The 23065-nt window shown below is 60.4% G+C and overlaps 4 protein-coding genes and 1 long non-coding RNA gene across 8 annotated transcripts; 3 read left to right on the top strand and 2 right to left on the bottom strand.

Moving 5' to 3' along the window:
• Positions 1-245: 245 nt before the first annotated feature.
• LOC136024445 (uncharacterized) lies at positions 246-4746 on the bottom strand. The gene is made up of 3 exons (XR_010616829.1): positions 4598-4746; positions 3717-3978; positions 246-1026 (listed from the first exon to the last, which is right to left on the bottom strand). It is a non-coding gene; the product is annotated as an uncharacterized LOC136024445 (long non-coding RNA).
• KANK3 (KN motif and ankyrin repeat domains 3) lies at positions 3861-14986 on the top strand. Of its 4 annotated transcripts, none has more exons than XM_065699778.1 (11): positions 3861-3907; positions 8822-8897; positions 9169-10851; positions 10996-11095; positions 11233-11442; positions 11883-11970; positions 12229-12448; positions 12697-12839; positions 13033-13233; positions 13317-13394; positions 13587-14986. In XM_065699778.1, exons 2-11 carry the CDS (start codon positions 8861-8863, stop codon positions 13641-13643), a joined length of 2817 nt encoding a protein of 938 aa, XP_065555850.1. In that variant the 5' UTR covers positions 3861-3907; positions 8822-8860; the 3' UTR covers positions 13644-14986. The 4 variants fall into 4 exon arrangements, with proteins under 4 accessions (XP_065555850.1, XP_065555851.1, XP_065555848.1 ...); XM_065699779.1 differs by lacking the exon at positions 3861-3907 and adding an exon at positions 4797-4900 and having other exon boundaries at positions 13590-14986; XM_065699776.1 differs by lacking the exon at positions 3861-3907 and adding an exon at positions 4797-4900.
• Positions 14987-16512: 1526 nt separating this feature from the next.
• Positions 16513-17337, bottom strand: RPS28 (ribosomal protein S28). The gene is made up of 4 exons (XM_065699906.1): positions 17265-17337; positions 16935-16982; positions 16731-16857; positions 16513-16631 (listed from the first exon to the last, which is right to left on the bottom strand). Exons 1-3 carry the CDS (start codon positions 17301-17303, stop codon positions 16735-16737), a joined length of 210 nt encoding a protein of 69 aa, XP_065555978.1. The 5' UTR covers positions 17304-17337; the 3' UTR covers positions 16513-16631; positions 16731-16734.
• Positions 17338-17391: 54 nt separating this feature from the next.
• Positions 17392-18341, top strand: NDUFA7 (NADH:ubiquinone oxidoreductase subunit A7). The gene is made up of 4 exons (XM_065699907.1): positions 17392-17501; positions 17610-17659; positions 17744-17887; positions 18082-18341. The coding sequence occupies exons 1-4, from the start codon at positions 17451-17453 to the stop codon at positions 18176-18178; spliced, it is 342 nt and encodes a 113-aa protein (XP_065555979.1). The 5' UTR covers positions 17392-17450; the 3' UTR covers positions 18179-18341.
• Positions 18342-19043: 702 nt separating this feature from the next.
• CD320 (CD320 molecule) lies at positions 19044-22929 on the top strand. Its single transcript, XM_065699904.1, has 5 exons — positions 19044-19252; positions 19435-19596; positions 20463-20540; positions 20858-21005; positions 21382-22929. Exons 1-5 carry the CDS (start codon positions 19048-19050, stop codon positions 21464-21466), a joined length of 678 nt encoding a protein of 225 aa, XP_065555976.1. The 5' UTR covers positions 19044-19047; the 3' UTR covers positions 21467-22929.
• The last annotated feature ends 136 nt before the right edge of the window (positions 22930-23065 follow it).

The raw sequence follows: 23065 nt of genomic DNA, 5'->3' as shown, positions 1-23065 counted from the left end.
CCGCTTCCATCCCAGCAGCGGTTCCCGGTTCGACACCGCCCCCTGCGGGCCGACTCGTCCAAGTGCACCGGAGCCCGCAGCCTTGCGGGGGGACACCGGTAGCGACGAGACCGGGGGCGGACGGAGGGGGATGATGGGGACGGGGCTTCGGATTGCAGCACCGGCGGTGCGGGGTCACCGTCACCCCCCACCTCATCACCCCCCCACACCTGTGGTTAACAAATGTCCCTCATTGACCACAACTCTTTGAGTGCGAACATCCACCTAATTCCTCATGCACCAAGTGGTCCACCCATGCCTCTCATGCATCACCTGCAGGAAAAGCTGCTTTAGATCAGCCACCTTCTGAGTCCTCTCTGCTTGCTAGCAAAGAAAAATCCAGCCGGGACACCTGGGCTGCAGGAGGGAATCTCTCTTGTAAGCATTGTGGATGGTGCAATACTTGGGGAACCTTATTCTGTCCGATTGATGGGGTGGGAAGTTCCCAGCAGAGATTGGAGAGCAGAAAGCACCAGCAGAGATGCTGCCCTGAGGAGGATGCGGGCTCCAAACCATCCCACCGAGGGGAAGGAACAGGAAAGCTCGTCCCCTTGGCCACACTCCGATGTCACCAACTCAATGAGCCGATTGTGCGCAGGGACCAGATGCGCTGCTTTGGATGGTGGCACAGAAAGGCTTTTCTGCTGCTTCTCAATGACAGATCTATGATGCTCCTGCCAGGAAGGTCCCGCTGAGCACCCCTCGGCCCTTGCCAGATCCCGGGCAGCCGGGAACCTGCAGGGCAGAGAAGGGTCCTCTGTGTGCCGAGGCACCCGGATTCCCTGGGAATGTCAAGCTGGAGTCGGATGCCACCAGCCTGGGGGCTCTGCGGCAAGGGGGGAGCGGAGCTGGAAACAGCTGGAAATAACTCCAGATGGAGAGACTGAGAGGTTGCTTTGCTGGTGGCTGTGGCAGGGCACAAGGGCATCCGCTGTGCAGGACATTCCCACTTTGTCCTAAGGAGTTGGCTGATGCCTTTGCCGGGAGCTAAAGGGCAGAGAACACAGAAGAAGAAGGTATTTGGGGTGGCATCTCCGTCCCCACCCCCATCCTCATCCTCATCCCCGTCCCCATCCTAATCCCCATCCCCATCCTAATCCCCATCCCTGTCCTGCTCTGCAATGTGAAAACACCGGAAATCAGTGGCTGAAGCTGATCCCACATCACCACCAGGTGATGGGGACATCCGTGTCCTCCCCTCTCACCAGGAGTTGGGGGTCTCTGAGCTGTACCAGAGCTGCTGCTCCTGCACAAGAGCATTTCCCAGGGGATGGGAAAGGATCAGGGATTGCCACAGCAACCTGGCCTTGAAAACTGCCAGGGATGGGACAGCCACAGCTTCTCTGGGCACCCCGTGCAGTTGGGGTTTAGGGATACAGCCCAGAGGCCCCAGAAGAAAAATACCTATTTTTAAGGAGTGCTGAGCTCCAGCTGAGATCCCAACTTTTCCGTGCACCGCGGGCGGCAAACCCTCAGCGTGCAGCATGAACAGATGCCTGGAAAATCCCACACTGGGAGCATCTGCCAGCAGCTCCCACCAACCGTTGGGGAGGGTTTATGGCCGTGTTAAGTGCAGAAGGGTGCTGCCGTTGGGGCAGGAGCTCCATCCTGCGCTGTTGGTGGGGCTGGCCTCCAGCCAAAGCAAATCCCAGCACTGGAAACCCGCACGGCATTTTCCTCAGGCCTGATAAGCCTGAGCTGCAAATCCAACCACAAAAGAGAAGCCGTCCCGTCCATCCCAGGCCGGCTGGTGCCGTGCCAAGCGGCAGCAATATTGCCCAAGATAAAAGCCAGCGCCCAGTCTAAAATGTCACCTGCGGCCACATCAGAGGGAACACAAGAGGGGACAGGGGACAAGCACCCGCGTGAGGGTTGGTCTTAGAATCACAGAACCCAAGCCTGGTTTGGGTTGGAAGGGACCTTTAAGCTCATTCAGTTCCTGACCCTGCCACAGGTTGCTCCAAGCCCCTCCAGCATCCAGCAGCTCCTCGAGGACTCTTCCCCTGGTCCCAGCATCTCCAGCTGTGGAAGCTGCTCCTGCTTCCCTCTCAGGCCCTTTGTTTTACTGCAGCATCCCAGGGAGGAAGGATCTGAGCAGAGGCAATGAGAGGAAACGAGAGTTTCCTGCCTGCTCCCGAACCCGCAGGCAGAAAACGAGGACATTCTCCTGCAGGAGGGGACTGTGCTGGGCTCGTTCAGCACGAAAGCGTTCATGCTGCTTCCCTACAGGGAATGCACTGGGCAAAGCCTTGGACAACCTTTGCTCATGGGTCCTACATGGTGCCCAGCCCATGGAGGGAGTGATGGAGCTGGGAGCTGGGCTTGGGCAGGCACAGTGGAGCTGAACAAGCAGGGATGAATGCAGGGAGACAGGAAGTGTTTGGAACACACACACACGTACTCTCTTTCCAACTGCCCTGGTGGGCAAACTAAGGCACAATCACATGCATAGTTCCAGCTGGCAGAGAGCAAACGTTTGGGAATTATGGGGAAAGCCATTTTTTGAGACCCTTTTCTGGACCAAAAAAAAAAAAGATTTTTACTGCTTCTGATGAATTGAAACTCCTCAGGTCCCAGGGGATGCTCTCGGGAGGGACATGGAATCCCAGCCTGGTTTGGGTTGGGAGGGACCTTAGAGCTCCTCCAGCTCCAACCCCTGCCACGGGCAGGGACCCCTTCCACTGGAGCAGCTTGCTCCAAGCCCCTGTGTCCAACCTGGCCTTGAGCACTGCCAGGGATGGGGCAGCCACAGCTTCTCTGGGCACCCTGTGCCAGCGCCTCAGCACCCTCACAGGGAAGAGCTTCTGCCTAAGAAGAAGCCTCAGTCTCCCCTCTGGCACGCAGCTCGAAGCTCAGCACTCAAGCAGGAGCAGCAGGGAAGCCACAGGCATTGCCATTTGCCCCCAAGCCTGGGTTTGTCTGGGGCTGCTGGGGACTACTGGTCCAGGCAGGCAGGTGACACAGCTCAGACTGGTCCTGAGTTGGCGTCCCTGGCCCAGGGTGAAGCCACTGAGCTGGCTGAGAGCCGAGACTGAAGCATCCCAGATGCAGTTGTCATTTATATGGGGTTCAACCCCAACTGACCCTTGTGAGTTCTCTGCTCCTGTCTTTGCATGTGAGCTGTGCAGTTTCCACAGAAAACTGGGCCCCCCAACACCAGAGGGACGTGGAGCTGTTGGAGCAAGTCCAGAGGAGGCCATGGAGATGCTGCGAGGGCTGGAGCAGCTCTGCTCTGGAGCCAGGCTGAGAGAGCTGGGCTGGGGCAGCCTGGAGAAGAGAAGGGTCCTGAAGGGGAGACCTGAGAGCAGCTCCAGTGCCTAAAGGGGCTGCAGGGAACCTGGAGAGGGGCTTTGGACCTTTTCAGTCACCAGAGCTTAAAGCCAGAGGAGCCTGACAGGCAAAGGGATTTTTGTCAGATGCCCAAGTGCAGGAACGAGGGACCTGGACATGGGTACTCCTTGGAGCTCTGAGCCAGAACACTGGGCATGAGCTCTGCAGCAGTGGCCTTCACTCATCGCACCAGGCCCCACCTTTCTGGATGGAGAAGGCAAGCCCTGCGTGGCTAGGGAGGACCCTAAAGGCTACTTAGCTGAGCAGCCAGTGAATGGACAGGAGCAGCGCTATTCTAGACCTGCTTTGGAGATGGAAGGAGGGCATGAAATCACCAAGTTCATTACCACAGGATGCCGGAGAGGCCAAGTATGTAAATGGGTTGGAGAGGGACAAGGTCTGTCGGCGGAGGTAGGTCCATCAGGGCTATTAAGGTACTTCCGTCCGGATGCAAACCCTTTCTCAGGAAGCCCCTGAGCTGCCAGCCAGCAGCAGGGAGGGACGCCGGGAAGCACATCTTGTTTCTCCTGCTCTTCCCGTGAGTAGTGTTACAGAAAGAGCCAGTGTGGAAAAATACCCGGGGGGGGAGCGCGGGGGGAGGTTCAGGAGCTGAAAAGGGAAAGAAAATGAAGGAAAAATTCTTGCTGAGAGTTTCAGCATTGGAAGGGGTTGGAGCAGTCAATGAAGGTGTGAAACTGCGAGGGGTCCCTGTGGGATGGAGACAGCCCAGACCTCGCTGAGCACGGGAAGCAGGCGGGGAAGAAAGCTGGCAAGAAAAGGAGACAAACAGCCTATTGCTGGGACAGGGGAGGGCTGCCAAAACCCAGCGGGGCCAGGCCAGGGAGCCCAGCACAAGGCTCCCGGCAGCAGGACGAGGGCAGGCAGTGAGAGGCCATGGGGACCAGGCAGGGTGTGCTGGGGGAGGATAGTGGGGTGGGAGCTGGATCCCAGCGAACTGAGCTCAGGCAGGGGATCCCCCATACCTGGGGTGACATGGGCAGGGGATCCCCTTGTCTCCAGGGTGAGCATCCTCCAGGGGAGCAGGGTCAGGAGGGGAGTGGAATAAGGGTACCCCAACCCCAGGGCAGGGGATCCCCCATTCCCGGGGTGACCAAGGTGGGCGATACCCGCATACCTTCACTCACTGGGACATCCCTTCCCCAGGGCAACCAGGGCAGGGGACTCCCGGGGTGACCGGGGCAAGGGACACCCCCGTTCCTGCACTTACCGGGACTCCCCTTCCCCCGGTGACCGGGACAGGGGACATCGCACCCGGGGCGGGGCCACCGCGACCCTCGTCCCCGAGGAACGGGCTGCGTGGGACCCCCCGCACCGCGGCGAGCGGGGGTCGGGGGCGGTGCCCGTCCCGACCGGGGCCCGGGGGCGCTCCCCGCCCGCTGCCGCCCCGCCCCGGCCCTGCTGCCGGCCCGCCCTCGGCCCGGCGGCGCCGCGCTGCAGCCCGAAGCCGCCGGGCTCGGGACGGCGGCCCCGCGCTAGAGCCCGGCTGCAGCCCAGACGCGCGGACGGCGAGGTGAGGGGCGGCGGGACCGGGCGGGACCGGACGGGGCGGCGGGGCGGGGGCTTGTCCCGGTGGCGGAGCCCCGCAGGGCCCCGGAGCCGCCGCCGCCGCCCGGGGCCCGCAGAGGGGCCGCTCGGAGCCGCCACGACGGGACCGCAGCGGGCTTGGACGGCCCCGGCATCCCCCGGAGCCCGCGGCCAGCGAGGAGGGGCCGGGACCGGGGCCGTCGGGGCCGGGCTGGGCCGCCCATCGCCCGCTGGCGGGAGCGCGGAGTCCCCGGGAAGCCTCCTGGGATGCGGGGGGCTGCGGTCCCCCGGGGGCTGTGGGGGAGCTGTGGGGCTCACGAGGGTGCTGGGGACACACAGAGCTGGGGGTGCTGCAGGCTCCCTGGGGTACGGGGAGCGGCTGTAGGCACCCCAGGGTGCTGGGGACCCACAGGGCACCCCAGCGTGCTGCAGGCCGCTCGGGTGCTGCAGGGTTCAGGGTGCTCCTCATGTGCACATGGGAAACCCGAGACGGGACTGTGACACCCTGAGTGTAACTTTACCATTCCATCACCTCCTCAGGAGGGCGATCCCAGGCCCCTGGGGCCTGTTCCCAGATCTGTTGTCACCAGCTCCTAGGGAATCGAGGAGGTGTCAGTGGAAAGTGCTGTTGGGCAGCTGTGGTGAGGGTGCAGGAGTAGGGGTAGATGTTTTCTAGTGGGCTATAGAGCTCTAGGTGTGATTGGGCACACAGAGCTGATCCCTGTGTGAGCAGCTCTGCATAGGGACCTGCCTGTTGTCCGGGTACTGCATGAGCCTGGGGTGCTGGAGCTGGTGCTCAGCCCAGGCAGCCCCTGCAGCCTCCCGACCAACCAGGCTGCCGGTGACGACAGCTCCAGGAATAACGGCCCAGCCCTGAAATCAGGCTGCTGAGAAGAGGGAAGCGTTTCCCTTCCCCTCCCGAGCCAGCACTGGCGCACCCACCCGCATGGGATCCAGCTCCTCGGGAGCAGCCCCAGCCTGGACCGCATGGCCAAGGCGGCCTGGGCAAGCAGGCACAGGGACGCTGGGTGGCACAGAGCTCAGGATGCCCTGTGCAGCCCTGGGGCATGGGATGGGGATGCGGTGTGTGGCTGAGAAGATGCCATGAGCCCCTGATCCCTCCAATCCACACCCAGCGGGTGGCAGTGCAGGTGATGGGCACACGTGGTGCCTGGCTCGGTGCAAGGATCCCGAATCCCAGCCGGGCGCTGGAGCGGAGGAAGCTGTGTGCTTGCTCAGTGGTTTCCCTTTAACTTTGGAACAACCTCAGCCCCGAGCTTCAGGGCTTATCGCCTGCGCGCAGCTCCGAGGGAAGCGTGCCTGGCCGAGATAAATCAAGTTTCACTGGCCAGGGCTACTCTGGACTCTGTTCTTCTCACATTCCTCATGACCTCAGTAGTTTGGCTTTGGGAGGAGAGCTGGGGAGAGCTCTCCCTGTGTCTCCAGAGTGGCTCGGGTGAGGGAAAGGACCCAGAGGAGTCCAGGGTTTTAAAAGTAGCACCCCGAGGTCTGTCCCCTGAGGGATTGGGGACCCCAAGGGGGGATTGCCCCAGGCACCACAAAGCTGGGAGTCACAGAGGGCTGACTGGTCGTGGGTACTGAGTGGTACCTGAGCTGTGTCCAGCCTGTCCCATCCCTCACATGGCTGTTTATTGGCATTGAGTGGAAAGGCTCCAATTTTAAACCCAAGTTTCCTATAGGTTGAAGGCTTGGGGCAAGCTGGAACAGTGGAAGATATTGGCACCAGACTGGCCAGCAGGTTCTTCCCATCAGGTCTTCAGCTCAGGTGGAGAGCAGCTTCTCTTTGATGAGATGTCACGGTGATGGCAGGAGGCTGGGGACAAGGCTGGCTTTGTGCCACCAGTGCCTGGGCTGGAGGTGCAGGGACTTAACCCTCCCATCGCTGCTACATTCCAGGGCCGCCTGCGTCCATTGCTCATCCTCACTGGCTCAAATCCAGCCTGGCCACTCACCCAGCCCAGGGCAGTGTGCGTGTCATGAGGGCTTTGCACATCACAGGGTCCCTGGGGCATACTGCACATGACTGGGAGCCAGCAGGTCCCACCACCTGGTTTGCTCCTTGGTTTTGGAGCTGGATGAAAGCAGAACATCCTCTCCTGGGTCCAGCTCATCCCATCGGACAAGTGGTGGGGGCCTGGAGCTGCAGGAGGGTGTCCCTGCCTTTGGGGAGGGGTTGGCAGCAGCTGCTGGCATCGGCTGGAGAGGCGGGATGAGGTGGATGAGGGGAGGAGGAGAAGGCACCTTTGCTGCGCACGGATGTCATCAGAGGCGGTTTTCCTGGCGAGGCCCCCGGCAGCTCCGTACCCGGCGGAAGGGAGCTGCCGGCCACTTCCCTCGAGGAAACGCAGCCGCTGGCTCCGCTCCTGCTGCTCTGCCGCTTCCTCCCGTTTGATTCCTGGTGTGCGCAGAGTCCGGCGGGAAGTTTGTCCTGGCCCCGCCGCTGTTTAATTACCTGGAGCAGCGGCCGTGCGGAGGAGGAAGCGGCCGCTTCCTGGAGAGGAGGGATTAGACCGAGAGGGGGATGTGCAGATCCCTCTAGGCACAAAGGCAGCACAGGAATGATGGGGCACCAGCACGGAGCTGGGGTGTTCCCAAGGGAGGTGCTGGCACGGAGCTGGGATGAACATTTCCAGGAACGGGGCACCCACAGCTCCTCAGGTTGTTCAAGGCCAGGTTGGACACAGGGGCTTGGAGCTGCTCCAGTGGAAGGGGTCCCTGCCCGTGGCAGGGGTGGGGACTGGGGGAGCTTCAAGGTCCCTTCCAACCCAAACCTGACTGGGATTCTACAGTTTAGGGCTGGATGCGGGTGTTTCTCCTCAGCCACGGCTGGATCCCTGCCCCTTCTCAGGACAGCTTTAAGCCTCAGCTTCCCTTAAGGCTGTTCCTGAGCTGCCTTTCCTCTGTGGCACACTTCCTCCCCAGCTTTCTTCCCAAAATAGCCTGGTGCCAAATGCTTTCCCTGCCAACAGCTGCCCAGCCCCACGGCCACTTGTGCCCCACAGGACCGTGTGTGTGCTGGAGGGTGACGCTGTGCCCAGCAGCTGCGGGTGCTCCCAGGGTGCTGTTTGCTCCCACCCCACTCCCACCAGGACCATTCCACACCCAGGCCCCAGCACCCAGATGCTGTGGCAGGTCCCAGATGAAGTCTCACATCTGGCAGCACCCCCAGCCCTGAGCTCACCCCTGCAGTGCAGTCACATCCCACCGGCTCTCCTCCGGTGTGCCCATTGCCTGGCTCCTGGGTAAACCAGGCTCCCGTTCCATTCCTCCGTGCCTTAGAGAATCGTAGAATCCCAGCGTGGTTTGGGTTGGAAGAGACCTCAAAGCTCCTCCAGCTCCAGCCCCTGCCCCGGGCAGGGACCCCTTCCACTGGAGCAGCTTGCTCCAAGCCCCTGTGTCCAACCTGGCCTTGAGCACTGCCAGGGATGGGGCAGCCACAGCTTCTCTGGGCACCCTGTGCCAGCTCCTCGGCACTCACAGTGAAGAATGGTGCTGGCAGCTGCCTGCGGTCAAGTGGCTTTGCAAAAGCATCCAATGCCTTTATCCAGAGGAAACTTCTCTGCTGAGAATCACACCCATAAAGGCCTCAGCCTCTGCTCCTTCCCAGCCTGCTCCCCCGAGCTCTGAGTCATGACTCGGCACCCTCGGCACTGGCACTGTGACCGTCCCCGGCTGGGAAGCATTCCTTAAATGTACAAACAATTCCGGCCCCACCGGCAGCACCGCAGCAGCCGCTCGAGCTTCAGCCCTACGTCACCAGGACTGGCAGGGGGCCAGGGGGGCCACGGGGTGCTCCCCGTTTGGGGGCAGTGGTTTGTGGCTATGGAGGGCTCATTGATCCCTGGTTTGTCAGGTTTTACTGGATGTGGTCCCATTCTTGTTGCAGGTTGATGGTCCCCTGGTCAGCAGCATCCCCTGGGAGAAGATGGCTCAGCCTGCGCCCCTGAACCAGAACCTCCCAGGTAACGGGACTGGGGTGGTCACAGGGCAGCAGAAGCAATGGGAAGGGAATGGCAGGGCTGAGTTACCCAGTCCCATCCCAAGGGGCTTCCTCACCTTAGCACCAACCGCAGCACAGAGCAGGCACCCTGGGACACCCCAGCAGCCCCAAGATGCTGGGAATGATCCATCATGATAGGGAGCGGGGCTGCAGGCTGCGATTCCCAGTATAACCCAGTGGGAAAAGCCTCTCTCCACCAGGTCCCTGCCCAACCGTCCCCACTTCTCTTGCAGATCTCGGTGGGCCGTTCTTGTACCGGGACCAGGACAACGGGGAGAAGAGCTCGTATTCCGTGGAAACCCCTTACGGCTTCCTCCTGGACCTGGATTTCCTGAAGTACGTCGATGACATCGAAAGCGGCCAAACCCTCAAGAAGGTGCCACTGCCCCGGAGGGCGAAAGGGCCGCGGCAGCCCCCCGGCACCCTGCGCAGCCCCAGCAGCCACGCCAGCGCCTGGACCTCCACCGAGTCCCTGGCCTCCACGGCCAGCGAGGACGGGAGGACGCTGCTGCTGTCCCCGCACGGCCGCGCGCCCCCGGACCCCCCGAGCAAACCGGCCCCGCTCCCCCTCTCCCCGCCGCCGCTGCGGCTGCTGCCACCCCCCACCCGCAAGGGCGGGCTGAGGAACCCGCGCGTGGAGAAGACGCTGCTGGAGACGAGCCGGAGGCTGGAGCAGGAGCAGGACAGGGCCAGTCCCTGCCGCGGCGGCGCATCGGGAGCCCCGTGTCAGCCCCCGCCGTGGGGGCCGGGGGAGGGCTGGGGCCGCGGCAGCCCCGGCAGCTCGGGGCGCAGCACACCGGCCGCGGGGCTGGGCACGGCCCCGCTGCAGCACGTGCGGGAGCAGATGGCGGCGGCCCTGCGGCAGCTGCGGGACCTGGAGGAGCAGGTGAAAACCATCCCGCTGCTGGAGACGCAGATCTGCGAGCTCAGGAGGGAGAGGGCGAAGCTGATGGAGAAGCTGTCGGCAGAGCCCAGCGAGGCTTCGGGACACCGCAGTGGCTCCGAGGTGGAGGCAGGCGGAGAGGAGCTGCCCCAGGCGGGGGCAGAGCGCAAAGCGGAGCCCAAAGGGCGGGCGAGCAAGATCGTGGAGCTGAGGAAGCTGACGGAGAAGCTGGCTGTGCCAGAGCGGGGCGGCAGGGCCTGGCCAGGCCGGAGCCCCAGGGCTGCCGAGAGGCCCACGTGCCGCTCCGTGGCGGTGGGCGAGGACCGCGCCATGGCCGACGCCGTCTTCTACTACCGCTCAGAACAAGAGGGCGGTGACGCTGCAGACAGCGGGACGAGGGAGCGCAGGGACGCGTCCGTGTGGGTGCTGGAGTCCTCGCTGGGGGTGCCCAGTGAGGCGGAGCAGGAGCTGGAGCTGCTGCAGCAGACGGTGGGGCACCAGAAGGAGGTGATCGCGCTGATGGAGGGGCACCTGCGGGAGGCCACGCGGGAGCTGGAGGAGCTGCGGCGCGAGGTGTGCGCCCGCCGGCCCCGCGCGCGCCTGGACAAGGAGGTGCTGGCCAAGCCGCGGGTGGCCGAGGCGCAGGTGGAGGCCGCGGTGGCCACGCGGAGCCGGGCGGCCGGCGAGCCGCTGCAGGTGGCGGAGGCTGGCGTGGGGTGCTGCCCGCAGACCGCCTGCGCCGCCGTGAGCTGCCGCCCCGACGTGCGGGACGTGGCCGTCGGACCCAGTTCAGCCATGAGGGGCGAGGACAAGGGCAGCCAGACCAACACGGGCAGCACCGGCGCGGCGGGAGAGGGGATGGAGCCCGGTGCAGGCGACGCCCCAGATGGTCCCTTGGCACGGGGCACAGGAGCAATGGAGGGGACACCCCAGAGCAGCTCGAGCCCCGGGGCAGGCACAGCAGAGGTGACACAGAGCAGCCGGAATCCATCCCCAGCACAGGATGGGGGAGCCACCCCAAGCCCTGGGGCTGGTGAGTTGGTGCCGAGGATAACACCAGGGAGAGAGGTGGCTCTGCTGGGGCCAGCCCTGGGTCACAGCCTGCGCGTGGACCGTGTCCCTTCGATGGCCTCTGGCAGGTCTGCGGTGCCCTCACACCCGTTCCTCTGCCCCCCAGGAGCCCTGAAGTCCATCATGAAGAAGCGGGATGGTGCCCCCAGGAGCGAGGCCGAAGGCAGCAAGAAGAGCCTGCAGTTTGTGGGCGTGCTGAACGGGGAGTACGTGCTCCTGACACCCCCCTGCACCAGCCCCAGACCCCAGCATTCCTGTCCCTGCCTGGGGGCAGTGGCAGTGGGGGGACTTGAGGGCACCTGCTGGGTGCCACATTGTCACTGAGCATCCTCCTTCCGCACAGGTATGAGAGCACATCCAGTGAGGAGGAGGAGGAGGAGGAGGAGGAAGGAGACAGCTCCTCTGAGAAGGCTTCAGCTGACAGCTCCGACAGTGATGAGCAAGGGGACACTGAAACCTCAGATGAAGAAGCCGGGGACGGGGAGCGTGAGCCAGGACAGGAGCATGAGGGGGACAGCGTGACCCTGCTGGAGGCCCCTGAGGTGAAGGAGAAGTAAGTGCTAATGAGGGAGTGAGGAAGGCTCCATCTCCCCTTGTGCGCCCCAGTGCAGCCAGTGGGGAAAACCACATTCAGCTCCTGCAGAAAACCATTCAGCAGGAAAAAGTCCTTCCAGCTTCTTAGGTCTGCTGAGGAAAGGATGAGCCCAAGGCCCCAGATGCCTCTTTGCTAAAGCATTTGTAGGGGGACAAAAAAACCCCACCCCAAACCAAAATCCATCAGCCCTTAATGGCATTTCTGGCTTAAATATGGGTAAATATGAGCTCATCCCTATAACCCCAGCTCTGCAAGGGTTTGCAGAGCCTGAAGCTGCTGGGTGCAGGCACAGAGCTCATAGAGGGTTGGAGGCATCAGGGAGAGGAAGAAAACCTCGACAGAAGGACTTTGGGGTGCCCTTTGGTGGAGTGATGCAGCCCCTCTCATGCTCTCCCCAGGTTCGAGCTGAGCCCCAGGATGCGGGAGGCCTGCCTCATCGTCAAGACCCACCTGGGCCACCCCGGGGCCACCAAGAGCAAAGAGGTGGTGAGTGAGGTGCTATGGAGTGGGATGGCTACTGGTGTCCCCCAGAGATGGGCCAGCAAAGCCCAACCCCAAAACACTGCCCTTTGCTCCATGCTTTGTCCCAGACACCCCAAACCCCAGCTCAGCTCAGGCCATCCCAGCGTGAGTCTGGGGTTTCCCAGTCCTGCCTTCACCCCGTTCCCCTCTGGAGCTGGGTTTCTGCTTCCCACTGGGGCTGGGGGTTCAGGGCCCCAGCTCAGCCCCTCTTGCTGCCCACAGCTTGCCAGCAGCAGCCTGGTCCTGCAGGAGTGGTTCCGTCTGTCCAGCCAGAAGTCCTCTGTGCCCGACACGGTGGCCAACCACCTGCTGGCCTTTGCCGAGGTGTCTCCAGCTCTCCTGGCCCACGTGGTGAACCTGGCGGATGGGAACGGCAACACAGCCCTGCACTACAGCGTCTCCCACTCCAACTTCCACATCGTGCGGCTGCTGCTGGACACAGGTCAGTGCTCCCCAGCTGACAAACGTCTGCCTGCCACCACCCCGCTCACAGCCTGGCCATGCCAGGCAGGGGAGACAAGTGCCAGCAGCAGGGAGAGCTGCCCTGCGCTGTGTCCATGCATGTCTGGGAAGGTGGAAGTCACCTTGGCCCTTGCGAAGCCCAGGTTTGATGGGAGGAAGCAGGGAACAGCACCCTGGGCAGGGTGGGAACCAGCCCCACAGCACCCTGAGCTCTGCCCATGCCCACAGGGGTCTGTAACGTGGACCACCAGAACAAAGCTGGATACACAGCCCTCATGCTAGCAGCGCTGGCGGCCGTTGAGCAGGAGGACGACATGAACATGGTCAGGAGGCTCTTCAGCATGGGCAACGTCAACGCCAAGGCCAGCCAGGTTGGTGCATCACATCCTGACCCTCACTGCGTCACCAAGGGCCACAGCTGCCTCTTCCAAGGACAGCTTCAAAACCTGAAGGAGCTGGTACTGCAGTAGGAGCTGCTCGCGGTGTGGTCCTTGCCTGGGGCAGTGGGATGAGCGGGTGACCCAACCAGGACAGGCCCCCCTGGCATTGTCCCTTGCCTTGCAGGCTGGGCAGACAGCGCTGATGCTGGCTGTGAGCCACGGCCGGCAGGAGATGGTGGAGGCTCTGCTCGCCTGTGGAGCTGATGTGAACCTGCAGGACGAGGAGGGCTCCACCGCACTGATGTGTGCCTGTGAGCACGGGCGTGTGGAGACCGTGAAACTGCTGCTGGCTCAGCCCACCTGTGACATCTCAATCGTGGACAGTGTAAGCCTCTGCAGCCTGGGCGCATTCACCCACCTGCATCCTGCCCCCTAAACCTCTTCCCAAGGGCTCTCCTTTGTTTTCAGGACGGGAATAATGCCGTTGCCATCGCACTGGAGGCTGGTCACAGCAACATCGCTGTGCTCCTCTATGCCCATCTCAACGTGAGTACTAGAGACGGCACCAGCTCAGCTGCAGGCAGTAGGGCTGTGACAGGGGCAAGAGCATGGCACGCTGAGTGCCAAATGCTCGCTGCATCCTCAGTAGCAGGACACCAGCCTGGCTGGCTGTGACTGGGAGTTGCTGGGGTGACACTGTGTGACTCTGGAGTGACATTGCCTCTGCTCTCTCTGCAGCAGGGGACACCACCAACAGCCACCAAGAGCCCTGGGGGCACAAAGAAACCAAATTAGAGCGACCTCAGGAGCCAGCCCTCAGCACCAGGCTATGGTTTATGTCCCCCTTGCCTGCTGAATCACACCCTGCAGATGCTTAACCCTCCTGTCACAGAGTATGCACTGTCCCTGGGCCTCATCACTGCTGGAAGCTGCCCATGCACAGCCACCTTGCTCCACCAAGTGACAGAGGAGGAAAGCATCAAGCAACCGGGGTGGGAAACTGAGCAGAAGCTGGCCCCATCCCATCTGCTCCCCATCAGCCCTGCGCTGCCTCGGAGTCCTTTGCAAGTCCTTCAACTCACTGGAACAGCAGCAAACAAGCCCAGCAGAAGTGGCACATGGTTCCTGTTCTCTCCTGGCAGCTCTGGGGAGGAAAAGAGCTGGTGACAAGGAGCAGGGCTGCTGGGCACTGCTGTGCTGCACACTACCAGTGGGAAGCTCAGCAGCCACAAGACACAAACCCAATGGTCAGTGCTGCCTTGGACGTGGCCTGGGAGCAATTCCAGACTGAAATACTGCTCCTTCTCTTCTGGCCTTTCCTTTCCAGGCTGACATCTGATTATTTTTTTCCCCTAGCGCATGCACACAGAGCAAAAACAATTATATTGCTTAGTCAAAGGATGGAGTTGAACAAGAAAGCACTTAGGGATTTGATGTGCAGAAGCACTGAGCACCCAGGGGTGCCACCAAGCTGACAGGAGGGAGCTGAGTCATAAATGCATTTAGGGACATTTAAGATACCCCACACAGGGAGCAGGGACCTCCTCCCAGGGCAAAGATAGTCAGCAGCCACTTACTGTGAAGGCAGCCAGAGCCCCAGCCAAGCCCCTCTGCCCACTTCCCTTCCCAAAGGGGACCAGAGCAGCTCCTATTGTTCCAGGAAAAAAAAACGATGGGCAAGAAGTTGAGAGGAAGCTGTAAAGATGGACACGAATGTCAGAGCACGTGTGTATGAGTGTGTGCGCCAGGCAGGGTGGGAACAGAGAAGGAAAGCACTAAGGGCTGGGAGTGAAGAGGAAAAGGGTTTTGCATGTGAAGCTGGCTCTGCTCTGAATCCTTCCCAGAGGTGCCATGTCACAGCTCCCATCTCTGCTCCTTGGCTCCCCAGCATCACTCTCGCCCCCCAGGCCTGATCTGAGCTGTGAGCTGAGAAATGCTCCAGGAAACTGGTTCCAGTTGACATGCCGCTGTGCTGGCAATGGGCCTGGCTCAGCTTTGCACTGAAGTTAACACACAGCGCTCACAGCCTCCCTCTGCACTACTCTATACTCACTGCTTTGGTCTCACAGGTTTGGTTACTGATACTTTCATACTGATGTCTATTTTTAAGATACAAATAAAAGTTTTAAGTAAAATCATTTTGGAATCTTGCAGTGACCCAGCAGCAGTCTTTGGTTCAAGACAAAAACGCTTCAGCAGAAGGACAGCCTGGCACAGCCCTCCCATTCCCATTCCTTCCCTGCAAGTTTATGGACTGCCTACATGCATCAGTCAGTTTATTTCCACCCCAAAATGTCCTTTTGGGTCATGGCATCTCCTGTCCTGTTTCACTCCTCAGGACCAAGCAGGATGCTAGGACCAGATGTAGCCGTTCCCCCTGGTGCTTTGACATTAAGCTGCATTATCATCATCAGTTTGAGTGGGAGTGCAAAGTCACCTCCCTTCTCATGTGGCCAAGGACCACGCTGAACCCACAGGGATATTTGGGAAGGGCTTCAACTGCTCTGAGCCATCCCCATGACAAGTTGGCATCTATCTGGCAACCAACTTGCAGCTGAAGCCTCCTGCTTGGTCACTCAGCAGTCAGGGCTTGATCATTGCTAAAGCTATGCAGGGAACAAACAGCAGCAAAAGTAAACTCTGAGACATCACATGAACTAAGGGAGCACGCACTCACGTGATGCCCTGAAGCTGAACCACTACCAAAGAATCAAGAACTAGATCAAGCAGCAACACAAGCACATATCAACAGGGGCTTTCCCCAGAGCACAAAATCCTTAGGCTGCCCATGAGCTGACCAGGGCACAACTAACACCAGCAGGAAAAAAACAAAACCAACCAACCACTCTTTTACCAGCCCCAACAGCAACCCTCGCTGTCTGCCAAGTGCAGCAGTTCGAACATCTATTCCAGGAGTGCTCTCCTCAGCTCCAGGTACTCAAACCCTCAATCCCCCCTGTTCTTGAGGTGCCTTAATCAAGTTCAGGACATTGAAGGATGAACACTTCCAGAGCCCACAGGATCAGCAGCTGCAGACTTGACTGGGTTCAAACACACCACAGACCAGTATCACTCTAATACCAGATGGAAAGCATCAGCACTTAAAAGCCAGCCCTCAGACCTTAACAGTTTTCAGGCTCATTCCTCATACTTTAAGCCTTATTTTTACTTCGTTTAATAGATACCAATACATCTTTCTAGCTGACTTCTTGCTGGAAGGGAAAACTGAGGATGAGCATTAAGATAGACTTGCCAGCTCCTCTAAGAGGAGACAAGCACTCTCTCTGTGAGTGATTGCCAGGAAAGGCAGCAAATAGGTATATTTATAGAACTGCTTACTGAGCACAGAAGGACAAAAGCAGCCAGCTGTTCTTCACAAGCTGACTTTGAACTTGTACTTGAATTCCACAGAAGGCCAGTAAGTTCAGCAGTGCCACTTTACTGGCTATATACAGAATTCTTACCAGAAAAATGGGGATTAAGGTTGCTGCAATCAAAACAGTTATTCTTGTTGTGCAGGTTAATGAAAGTGCAAAACCAGAGCAATATGACAATAAAGGCAGCATGGGTGACCTCAGAAATAAGCAGGTTGTGCTTTTGTTCCACTGCTGGACCCAGCAGGAGAAGTGCATGCATAAATACCGAGACCAACGGAGCACTCACACACTGAGTAAGCGAGACCTTTATTGAAGCAACAAAACTGCCACACTCCTCTCCATCCCTTGGTGTGGCCAAACAGATGGCAGCTGGCCACCTCAAGCACATGCCATCAGCCTTCATCACCTGGAACAGAACAGCGGAGGCCACGTTGGTTTAAAAAGCAGTGGGAGGCCACTGAGACCAAATGGGCAGCACCAGGCTCACAGGCAGCCCCATACTCACCAGCTCAGCGCAGCCGCCGGGCCTCACGCTCCGACTCCAGCAGCGTAAGGACGTCGCCCTCCCTCACCGGCCCCTTGACGTTGCGGATGATGGAGCGGCTCGTGTCATCCATGAACTCCACACGCACCTGCGTGAACAGAAGGCGTCAGCCCCCGGGTGCTGCGGCCTCGCTCCAGCCAGCCCCAACCCGTCCTGGCCCCTCACCTGTGTGCACTGCCCCTGGGACCCGGTCCTGCCCAGCACTTTGGTCACCTAGGGCAGAGAGCGCAGGATCAGCACGGAGCCCCGGCCCGCCGCGGCCCTGGTCCCGCTCACGCCCCCAGGCCCGGCGCTGGCCCCCCCCCCCCCAAGCCCCCAGCCCTGCTCGCCCCTCCCAAGCCCAACTCTTCCTCCTCCGGCCCCACTGCCGCCAGGCCCCGCTCAGCTCCACTTTCGCCCCCGTCCTCGCTCGCACCGAGGCCCGCTTATCGCCGGGCCCACTCTCACAGCAGGCCCAGGCCCAGGCCAGCCCCGCTCCGCTCGCCCCCGGCCCACCCTGGCCAGCTTGATGGGCTGCACCCGGCTCGTGTCCATGGCGGCGCGGCGAGCACGAAAGAGGCGGGGCTCCCGCTCACGCCCTTTATGTGCAGCGCCAAGCCTCGCGAGACCCAGCGTGCCCCGCGCGCGCTCCCGGCATCTCCCGTGCCTGCCCGCCCGCCCCCGTCCTTCACCGCGGCCAAGATGGCGACGGCCACCAGCATCATCCAGCGCCTGCGGAACTTCTTGGCGGGGGTAAGCGCGGCCCCGGCCGCGGGGCTCGGCGGGACCGGGCCCCTGCGCTCCCGGCCCCGGGCAGCGGCCCGCGGCCCGGCGTGAGACGCTGTCGCCTCTGCCTTGCAGCGGAACATCCAGGCCAAGCTGCCGCTGCGCTACACGGAGATCGCCAAGAGGTGCCGCCGGGGCGGGCCGGGCCGCGGGGAAGAGCGCTGCGGCTCCCCGCCTGCCTGACGCTCCTCGCCCGTTCTTTGCCTTAGAACCCAGCCGCCGCCTCGGCTGCCGGTGGGGCCCAGCCACAAGCTCGCCAATAACTACTACTGCCTGCGGGACGGGCGCCGGGAGGCCTTCCCGCCCATCGTGGTGGCGGCTGCACAGAAGACGCTGGCGGCGGGCGCCCGCGGGTAGGTTGGGCGCCGGGGGTGCCGCCGCGCCGGGAGCTGGGCGAGGCTGGGTGGGCGCCGGGGGCACCAGAAACGCAAAGCCTGGCAGGAGAGCTCCCTTGTCTGTGGCTCCTGAATAAGCGAGGGCTGGGAGCTGCTGTAACGAAACCAGTGCTGATCGAATCCAAGCCTGATCTTCGCACCCTCTTCTTCAGTTCAGACTCTGCAGTGGCAACAGCTGAGAAAAGACCAGTGACGCCAGGACCAGTCCTGAAGAAGTGGGAAATCTCAAAAGACCAGCCCTATCTGTGAGAGATAAACACGGTGAGATCGGATATACAGACCCCAGGTCGTTCCAGAGCAGCTTCCTGATGGGAACTGCGCTGGGTTTTGCTTCAGTAGCGCTGCACAGGACTTGTCCCAGCACTGCTGCTGCGTGAATAATAAATGTATTTAAAGTTGTGATCACCCCCCACACCCCTTGTTGGCTGTTCTGTTTGAATTACCTGAATTACTGCTCTTTAATACTGTTTGGGGTGTAGGGCTTTCTTGGGGACACAGGAGCATGAATCTGAGTGGGGGTTAGAGCTACAGCTGGGACACGGCTCAAGGACAACACAGGATAAAACGGGCCCTGGCTGAGCAGGAGTGGTTTTAACCCACTAGAGGGAGATTGAGATGAGCTCTTAGGCAGAAGCTCGTCCCCGTGAGGGTGCTGAGGCGCTAGCACAGGGTGCCCAGAGAAGCTGTGGCTGCCCCATCCCTGGCAGTGCTCAAGCCCAAGTTGGACACAGGGGCTTGGAGCACCCTGCTCCAGTGGAAGGGGTCCCTGCCATGGAGCTGGATGAGCTTTAAGGTCCCTTCCAACACAAACCACCCCAAGATGGTTGGATTTGTTGTAAGAGGCATGAGTTAGGTGCTGTGCGCTGCACTTACCCAAGTGCCCAGGGCCCCGGGCACGGAGCCACGCTCCCTGCAGGCGCTGGGCACTGGGCTCCAGCCCCTCCAAGGACAAGCGGTGCTGCGGTCGCTGTTCTCCATTGATCCGCCGTGGGCGGGGGCGCTGCCCATCCGGTGACCCGCGAGAAGCGGTAGCGGGTCGAGGGGACGGGGCTTCACCGCAGATACGCCCCTTGCTCCGCCCCGCCGGCCCCCCGTTGGTGGAGGCCATACCAGTGCGCATGCTCCATGCAGCGCACGGACAGCCTTATAGCGGTGCGGAGCCAGCGGGTGGTGTCGCAGCGCAGCGGCGGGCCCGGGGCATGGCGCGGCTCCCGGTGCTGCTCCCGGTGCTGCTCCCGGTGCTGCTCCCGGTGCTGCTCCCGGTGCTGCTCCCGGTGCTGTCCCTGCTGCCCCCGGTGCTGTCGCTGCCGCCGCCGCACAACGGTGAGGGGACGGGAGGGTGGCAGGGTGCGGGCGGCGCTGTCTCTCTCGCGTGCCCTTATTGGCTCCCCGCGCACGCCCTTCATGCCCATTGGCTGTCCCGTCTGGACGCCCTCGTGCGCGGGTTCCCTGAGCCCGGCGCGCCGCGGGGTCCCTCACTCTGCCCGTTCCCCCCCCCCCCACAGTGACCCTGCCCCGCTGCCCCCCGGGGCAGTTCCGGTGCGCGCCCCACGCCCCCTGCGTGACCATCGAGTGGCGATGCGATGGGCACCCCGACTGCGACGACGGCGAGGACGAGCTGGGCTGCGGGACGGGGACCCCGGCGGAGCCGAGCCCCGGCGGCGCAGGTACGGGCGGCGGCCGGAGGGGTTGGGGGCAGCGGGGAGCCGCGCCGAAGCCTTCCCTTCCCATGGCGGCCGCGCCCGTCGCGGCTCGGCCTGACCCGAGGGAGCCCCGTGGGACTGGCCCAGCCCCACCTTGAGCTTCCTCCCGTGGAAGCTTCGGTTAAACCCCCCAGGGTGCCCTCAGGAAGCGCCTTTGTGGTACCTTCCAGCAGAGCACAGCCCCGGCCGCTTCCTTCCACCGGCGACGCTGCCCGCCCTTCGGAGCCCCTCTGGGGATGGGGAAGATGCGGGGGGAAGCACCCGAGGGCTGTGCGGGCAGGGTCAGAGCAGCAGCGCTGGTCTCTGCCAAGCCAAAGCGTGCGTTGCCCCCCCAGCACTGTCTGCGTCTGCTGCTCCGCTCGGGAGCGTCCTTGGTCACAGCCCTGTTGTGTGTCTGAGGTGCTTGAAAGGTTCCAGCTTCCTTTTTCACAGGGGTTTCTGTGTCAGCTGGGAGCTGAAGCTGGGTGTGGAGAGGAGGGGGGGTTATTGCAGGCGTGAGAGGCTGGATTTGTGCTCGATACCTGCATCACTTGGTAGGTGGGGAGATGGGCTACGTTTTAGTTGTACCTGGGGCCATGAGGAGAGGTTAAGGATGCTGCAGCTACAGCTGGGAAACTTCCCAGCTTTCCCTGTTCTGCGTTTCCAGTAGGACTTTTTTCCCCCTCTGATGTGGCCTAATCACAGTAAGGGCAGATAAGGTTTTACTTAAATTGAAAAAGGCCCATTGGCACTTTTGAGGTGAACTGGGAACTTGGCCAGGTTTGGATTGCGGGCAGCTTTGCATGATGCCTGTAAAGTGAGTTGGAAGCCTTCTTGCTCTTTCCTCACAGAGGCTTCAGCTACACCTGTGCCTGAGGGCTCAGCACCATCCAGCAGCCCGGACCGCCTGTGGATCTTGGTTATTGCAGGTATGTGAAAGAGTGCTGCACATGCCCTGGCTGGGGCTATAATTTGAGCATCCTGATGCAGTTAATTCCAGACCGTTATCAGGACTCAGAGGGCTGGGGGAGGGTTTAGACCCTTTCCTCTGACTTCAGTGTTCTGTGTTCTTGGAAAAGCCATTCCATGTCATCTGGCACTAACTCATTTCTCTCTCTGTGCCTTGTCCTTGAGGGAAGGTGCAGATCTCAGCCTGCTGGCTAACACTGCTGAGCAGCAGAACCCAGAACTGATGTCCAGACCAGGCACAGTGAATGGTCCTCTGCTTGTGCGCTCTCCTCTCTAGCTCTCCTGAGCATCCTGGTAGCTGTTGGTTCTGTTGCTGTGTGGGGCATATCCAAAGCAAAAAGCAGATCTGACATCTTCAGTCCTGAAAAAGCATCCAGAGAACGGCTGATGCCTGACAAGAGCCAGAGGGGCTCATTTCCCCAAGGGTAAGTTTCTTGCACTGCACGTCGTCTGTGTGTGAGAGGCAGAAATGCTTTCTTGCCCTCTGTTTCCAGCCTCCAGAGCTTTCCCCACTGGGGGCAGCTTTTCCTGCTGCTGGTCAGCCACATGCTTGGGGTTTCAGCCTTTCTTCTTTGACTGCATGGACAGTTGCACTGCCTAAGCTGAGAAAGTGCTGCCTTCTTTTGATAGTGATGTGCTGGTCTGTCCTTCCTCTGCTGCTCAGGACACGGAGCACTCATGCTTAGACACTCATCTCCTGTGGGTTGTTTTCCTCCACTTTGCCCAAACTGAAGTCAAACCAGGTGGGGTTTTTGCCCAGAAGACTGTCAATAACCAGGTGTTTCTCTGTTCTTGTACCAGGGATCTGTGCCACGAGGTGATGAGATGGGGCCAGCCTGGTCTCCCTCCAGCTGGCTGTACTGGACACATAAGCTGTCAAGTCTGAATTGTTACACTGGAATAGCAAAGGATGCTCCCCTTGGAAATCGATTTTAGATTGTGGGACTACTTTAACTCTGGAAATAGCACAGGACCTTCCCCGGTGCTGTGAAATCACCCCTCACACAAGCTGGTAGAAATGTCTTCATTGCTCTTGCCTCCAGGGTTTGTTAATGCTGACCTCACCAGAGTGGCCTTGGACCCAAAGGTTTTATCCTCCATGAAATGATAGGTGTTAGGTGCTGTTCAAGTGTTCCCTTCCACTTCCAGCCAAGAGATTTTCTTCACCTGCCCTATTTCCCGCCCTGAATTTTGCTAGGGAAGAGGGACTTTCTCATCCAGTAGGAACTTACTAACTGCACAGATCCAACATGTACTCCATGTTTGTGGCAGTGTTTTGTCGCTGCTCAGTCCAATGTTCAGGAACCTTTACTGACAGGACAGCCACATGGGGGAAAGTTGAAAACTTGTCTGCTCTGGCTTTGCTGCTGCCACCCCAAGTCAGCGTGGGGCCAGCAGCTTCTCAGCACACTCCCTTCCAGCAAGGACCTCTGCAGAAACACACTTCCCACCCCAGTGCTGAACTCTGGATGCTGTTCTGTAACAGTTCATGTTGCCTTCCTTAAAACGGTTCTGATGTGAGTGGTGTCTCTCAAGGGTCCATACTGGGACCAATGCTGTTTAGAACCAAATGGTTTGGGCTCAAAAGGACCTTAAAGATCATGAATTCCAGCAGGCAGGGACACCTTCCACTAGAGCAGCTTGCTCCAAGCCCCTGTGTCCAACCTGGCCTTGAGCACTGCCAGGGATGGGGCAGCCACAGCTTCTCTGGGCACCCTGCGCCAGCGCATCACTTAACAGAGCTGTGCCCCATCCCTGGCAGTGTTCAAGGCCAGGCTGGATGGGGCTTGGAGCAGCCTGCTGTACTGGAAGGTGTCCCTGCCCATGGCAGGGGGTTGGAACTGGATGAGGTCCCTTCCAACTCAAACCATTCTATGTTTTTATGAGGTTTTCACTGTTTTTCTGTGCTTTGGGGCATGTGCTGCACTTTCCAAGCAGCTCAGTGCTGTATGCTTCTGAGAACTGAACAGTGGGGCAGGAGCCTGCTGAGCAGTGCCTCCAGCTCCATGTTGACCATGAGCCCCTTGCACAAGTGTACAAAGGATTGAAAGCTGCTGCCCTGGCTGCTGATCTCTATGCCTTAAAGGTGAGAACTTGGCTTGCCAAACAGACACCAGTCGTCAGCCTTAGAGCAGGACCCTTCCACCCCTGGGTAGTGTGTGTGTGCTGCTGTACCCCATGGGAGAAACTTCTAGATGTGGCATGGAGTACTGAGTTATGCCAGTGCTGCTGTTCTTAGTACCAAGAGGTCATTTGCAAAGGTGCACACAACCTTGCTTCTGTTTCCACAGGGATAAGTGGAGGTAGCTGTTGGTGAATGACACAGGAGAATAAAAAACTTGAAACTAATGAGCTCTGGATTTTGGATTTTTCTTGGATTTGCTCGAGTCCTACAGTTGGGAAGAGGCTTCAGGAATCCCGTCAGGACAGGGTGATGGAAGTGCCGAGTGGCAGAGGTCAGCTGGCACCAGCCCGTCCCACATCA

The sequence above is a fragment of the Lathamus discolor genome, chromosome 21, assembly GCF_037157495.1.
Source record: "Lathamus discolor isolate bLatDis1 chromosome 21, bLatDis1.hap1, whole genome shotgun sequence".
NCBI lineage: Eukaryota > Metazoa > Chordata > Aves > Psittaciformes > Psittacidae > Lathamus > Lathamus discolor.
This window is presented reverse-complemented; position numbering and strand designations above follow the sequence as displayed.

Excerpts from the sequence above, each read along its gene's own strand:
- NDUFA7 (XM_065699907.1), top strand. The coding sequence starts at position 17,451 with ATGGCGACGGCCACCAGCATCATCCAGCGCCTGCGGAACTTCTTGGCG. Across the intron at positions 17,502-17,609 it reads TGCGGAACTTCTTGGCGGGG|CGGAACATCCAGGCCAAGCT; the intron begins GTAAGCGCGGCC and ends TCTGCCTTGCAG. Across the intron at positions 17,888-18,081 it reads CTGGCGGCGGGCGCCCGCGG|TTCAGACTCTGCAGTGGCAA; the intron begins GTAGGTTGGGCG and ends CCTCTTCTTCAG.
- RPS28 (XM_065699906.1), bottom strand. The coding sequence starts at position 17,303 with ATGGACACGAGCCGGGTGCAGCCCATCAAGCTGGCCAGG. Across the intron at positions 16,983-17,264 it reads AGCCCATCAAGCTGGCCAGG|GTGACCAAAGTGCTGGGCAG; the intron begins GTGGGCCGGGGG and ends TCTCTGCCCTAG. Across the intron at positions 16,858-16,934 it reads CCCAGGGGCAGTGCACACAG|GTGCGTGTGGAGTTCATGGA; the intron begins GTGAGGGGCCAG and ends CTGTTCACGCAG.
- CD320 (XM_065699904.1), top strand. The coding sequence starts at position 19,048 with ATGCTCCATGCAGCGCACGGACAGCCTTATAGCGGTGCGGAGCCAGCG. Across the intron at positions 19,597-20,462 it reads GCCGAGCCCCGGCGGCGCAG|AGGCTTCAGCTACACCTGTG; the intron begins GTACGGGCGGCG and ends CTTTCCTCACAG. Across the intron at positions 21,006-21,381 it reads AGGGGCTCATTTCCCCAAGG|GGATCTGTGCCACGAGGTGA; the intron begins GTAAGTTTCTTG and ends TTCTTGTACCAG.
- KANK3 (XM_065699778.1), top strand. The coding sequence starts at position 8,861 with ATGGCTCAGCCTGCGCCCCTGAACCAGAACCTCCCAG. Across the intron at positions 11,096-11,232 it reads GTGGGCGTGCTGAACGGGGA|GTATGAGAGCACATCCAGTG; the intron begins GTACGTGCTCCT and ends CCTTCCGCACAG. Across the intron at positions 13,395-13,586 it reads TCCTCTATGCCCATCTCAAC|CAGGGGACACCACCAACAGC; the intron begins GTGAGTACTAGA and ends CTCTCTCTGCAG.